Genomic DNA, 3,912 nt, shown 5'->3' on the forward strand with positions numbered 1-3,912 from the left:
AAGCAAGATAGGGCTGGAGAGAAGACACCTGTCTAGAAGAGTATATGAGGAAAGATGGAAGGAAGTAGGAAGGAAGTTGCGAGTGAGCGGCCCTACTTAAAACTTTCCTGAAAAAATACAAAGGTGTAGACTGGTGTACCCTGGAATTAGGTATAAACCATTGAAAATATTCCAAGTTTTGTAGAAACATTTTTAAATATATATATTTTTAAACGTATATTTTTTTTAAAAAAAGCTAAAAAGACTCACTAAATGACAATTCTTAAATGTTTGTAGTGTCCTGTATTGTCCCATCTATGTATGATATTTTATTATCGTAATAAAGAGAATCGGCTACTTCAGGCTGATGATGAGAATGACTAAGAAACATGTCCCTGAATGCAGAGTAAAGCTGGGTGGGGAATCTTGTCTCCCCTTCACAAATATACAGACACAGGAAATGTGTTAAGACCAACAGGAAGTGGTATAGCTTCCTAGGGCTAAATAGCAGCTGTATGATTCCCTTAATAGGTCTGTCACATTAAGTTGACAGTAAATAACTGCTTTATTTTTATTTAATTTTATTTAAAATTTTGATTCCTGTTTAAATTTTGCTGGATGTGCATGTATGACAGAGTGTAAAGGTCTTGAGAGAAATGTTGGGCATAAGAGGCAAGAGAGACGACTGCACTGGTATGGTCGTGTGATGTGTATAGATGTGGACGGCTGTGTGAAAAAGTGGCAATCTCTACCAATGGAAGGAAGTTGTGGAGGAGGGAGACCCAGAAAGACATGGGAAGCATGATCTTCAAACGTTGGGTCTCATGGAAGCAATGACCAGTGACCGAGACATTTGACGATATGCTGTGCTTGAGAAGGCCTGTCAAGCCATGTGAAATCACAGTTGTGACCATTGTTGAGGTCACATAACTAGTAACCATGCTGGTGGCATGTGAAAAGCACCTTTCGAGTGCTGGGCCTTATGGAGGTAATAACAAATGACCGAAACTTTTGGCAATATGCTGTGCTTGAGAGGATGACCCATCATGCTAAGTGAATTCATAGTTGTGGAAGATAACGATGTCACACAACTGGCACCTGTGCTAGTGGCGCACAAAAATCACCCATTACACTCTCAAAGTGGTCAGCGTTAAGAAGTGCATCCAGCCATAGAAACCATGCCAAATCAGACTGGAGTCTGGTGCAGCCCCCCTCAGCTTACCAGCCCTAGTCAAACCATCCGACTCATGCCAGCATGGACAATGGACGTTAAATGATGATGACGATGATTTCTTTTGTATTTGATACTCCATTAGATTATTAATGACCACCCCATCAGAATTTTAGCTAATGATGTCTCATGTCAATTTTTCTTATGTAAAACTCTATTTTGTGAATTTGTAATTTCAGTTTAAATATTCTTTTTGAAAATTGAAATTCTAATTTCTGAATTATAGAGTATATTTATCTTTTAAAATTTACGAAGTTTAATTTAAGTATGCTGATAGAGTAAGTTATTCTCCTCAAACTTTTCTTAACGATATTCATCTGACAGATTCAAGGACTTTGTGGCAACTTTGATTTTGATATTACTAATGATTTCAATGGGCCAAATGGTTTGCCTTTGGATAAGGTGTCTTTCACTCAAGCCTATCTATCTCCCACATGTGAAAGACAACAAAGAGAAGATGTTGAAGAAGTACCTTGTTCGTCACATTTTAATGTAAGTATTTTCCCCTTTATTAAAATTTGTTTTGGGTTCGTTAGATGATTGCTAACTAGATTTCATTGTTAAGTTTCCTTTAGCAATGCATTATATGAATAAGTTCTTTTAAAATATTTCGTTTTTGGATTTGGTTTGCAAGATTTTTTATGTGATTTCGTGTGTTGAAGCATATTCTGTTGAGTCTGGGGAGAGTCATTTTCTTATTGTGCCTTAAAATTTTTAAATATTACTTTCAAATTTTGGCTCAAGACCAACAACTTAGAGTTGATGGAGTAAGTCAATTACATCGACCCCAGTCATCAACTGATTGTTATTTTATCAACCCTGAAATGATGGACGACAAAGTCGATATTGGCAGAGTTTGAACTCAGAACGTAAAAATGCCATTAAGCATTTAGAAAAGATTACATAAAAGTATTGGGTTGTCCGGAAAGTTCGTGCTGATTTATAGTAGCTTACCTTTCGACTTATTTGCCATGAAACCACCTCAATTCTGGGAAAGGGGTATTTTCAAGTTAAAGGAAAGATGGAGACGCATTGTGCAGCAAAATGGTTCATATTTGGATGATTAAAAATGTAATGGCAAGTATTTATTGACCTTTTTCTTTCCTTTAAAAATCGGCACGAACTTTCCAGACAACCCAATATATAATTCTTTAAATGATTATAATTAATTGTAAATAATAACCATGCATAGTTATTGTTCCTTAAAAGAATATCAGTAGTTTTGTATGTAAATTAATTAACATGTTGGAGCGTTTTTCTTACATAAAATATATTATTTTTTTAGGACAAAAAGGTCGTTAAGAAGTATTGCCAACACCTTCGAGGAAGTGCCACATTTGCTAAGTGTAATGAAATAGTCCAGTCTCACTTATTTTACGACTTATGTATGAGAGATATGTGTACACAACATTCCAACAAAAACGTGGAAAGTTTATGCATTGCTCTGGAAGCTTATGCCAGGGAATGTGCTATTAATGGTGTCATTGTGGAATGGAGGAAAAATAATACATTGTCTCAGTTATGCCGTAAGTTTTTCAGATTCTTGTTTTTGTTATTTGTATATATGTGCATGTGCGTGCGACATCGTTATTTCTCCCTGTGCCTGTTAAATCTTGTATCCCGGCTGTAAGGCCTTATTTCCATATACGCCAGCTTAATTGTATTCATCCTTAGTCGAAAGACATCCGTTGTTATGTCCCGTTATTATTCCTACTGTATTTGTGTAACATTGTTCGTTTTTTCTTTCCGTCCTTGTTTTTGTATACATTCGCTGCTTTCTTCCAAGGAATCTAATGCTCTTAGCTTAGTTTTTCCTTGGGGCTGGCCAGATTGGAGCAATATAGAGAATAACCAGCCGAAATTGCAAAGATAATCTGGATCACCTAACTTTCTGGATGTTTTGTGTTCTTGTCCCATTCTGTATTACTTATATATATATAGCGGCGTACGTCTCTTATATGTAAGTACACATTTTTCTATATATGTATGTGAGTATCACCAAATATCTGTAAAGCAGCAAATTTGCAAAGTTGTTAGAGCATCAAATAGGTTGCCTTGCTGTAATTGTTGCCAGTCTATGGACAACTTTGCAGCATTGTTTAAGTATTGGGTTAGGGTTAACTGTTCCAGACCTTTGCAATTCCTACAGCAAAATTACTGTCAACGCTTTCTTTGGACAACCTTGGTAATGGGGGAGAAAGAAATTTTCATGCATGAGCAATTGTGAATCTTTTGCAAAGAGATCAAAAGAGGCCTATGTATAACTGTATGTCCTGTTTTTGTTAACACTTTCACCTGCCGTAAAAAATCCCAAATTTTATTTAATTTGCTTTGCGGGAAGGACTGTTTCAACGAAGTCGCATATTGTCCTTTCCTTTGAAACGCGGGATAGATGAAACAGGGACAACTGACGAAGGGGTATACTCTTTATGTTGCATGTCTCAATTCTCTGTTTGTTTTTTTCGTTGTTCGAAAAAGTTCGTTTTCTATGTTTTGATTTCTCATTGTGTTTAACATCTTTTTTTTGATGTCCTGTACCCATAAATGCATGTACGTATACATATAGATGTAGGTATGTACATATATGTATGGATATATGCATACATTTATACATAGAGCAGCTGACGAAGGATTAATTCCAAGTGGCTATCAGTTTTCCTATGTGTTCGTTCCGTGGTCTGTAGTTCATTGTTCTAACGTCC

General features: G+C 36.1%; 1 protein-coding gene across 1 annotated transcript in view; it reads left to right on the plus strand.

Moving 5' to 3' along the window:
- The window catches only part of LOC128250970 (SCO-spondin-like), a 44,983-nt gene that overhangs the window by 31,299 nt on the left and 9,772 nt on the right, over positions 1-3,912 (plus strand). Inside the window, exons 14-15 of the mRNA XM_052977130.1 lie at positions 1,535-1,702; positions 2,496-2,736. Of these exons, the coding sequence (XP_052833090.1) occupies positions 1,535-1,702; positions 2,496-2,736 (409 nt within the window). The remainder of the gene's footprint in view (positions 1-1,534; positions 1,703-2,495; positions 2,737-3,912) is intronic.

The sequence above is a fragment of the Octopus bimaculoides genome, chromosome 27 (assembly GCF_001194135.2).
Source record: "Octopus bimaculoides isolate UCB-OBI-ISO-001 chromosome 27, ASM119413v2, whole genome shotgun sequence".
Lineage (NCBI taxonomy): Eukaryota > Metazoa > Mollusca > Cephalopoda > Octopoda > Octopodidae > Octopus > Octopus bimaculoides.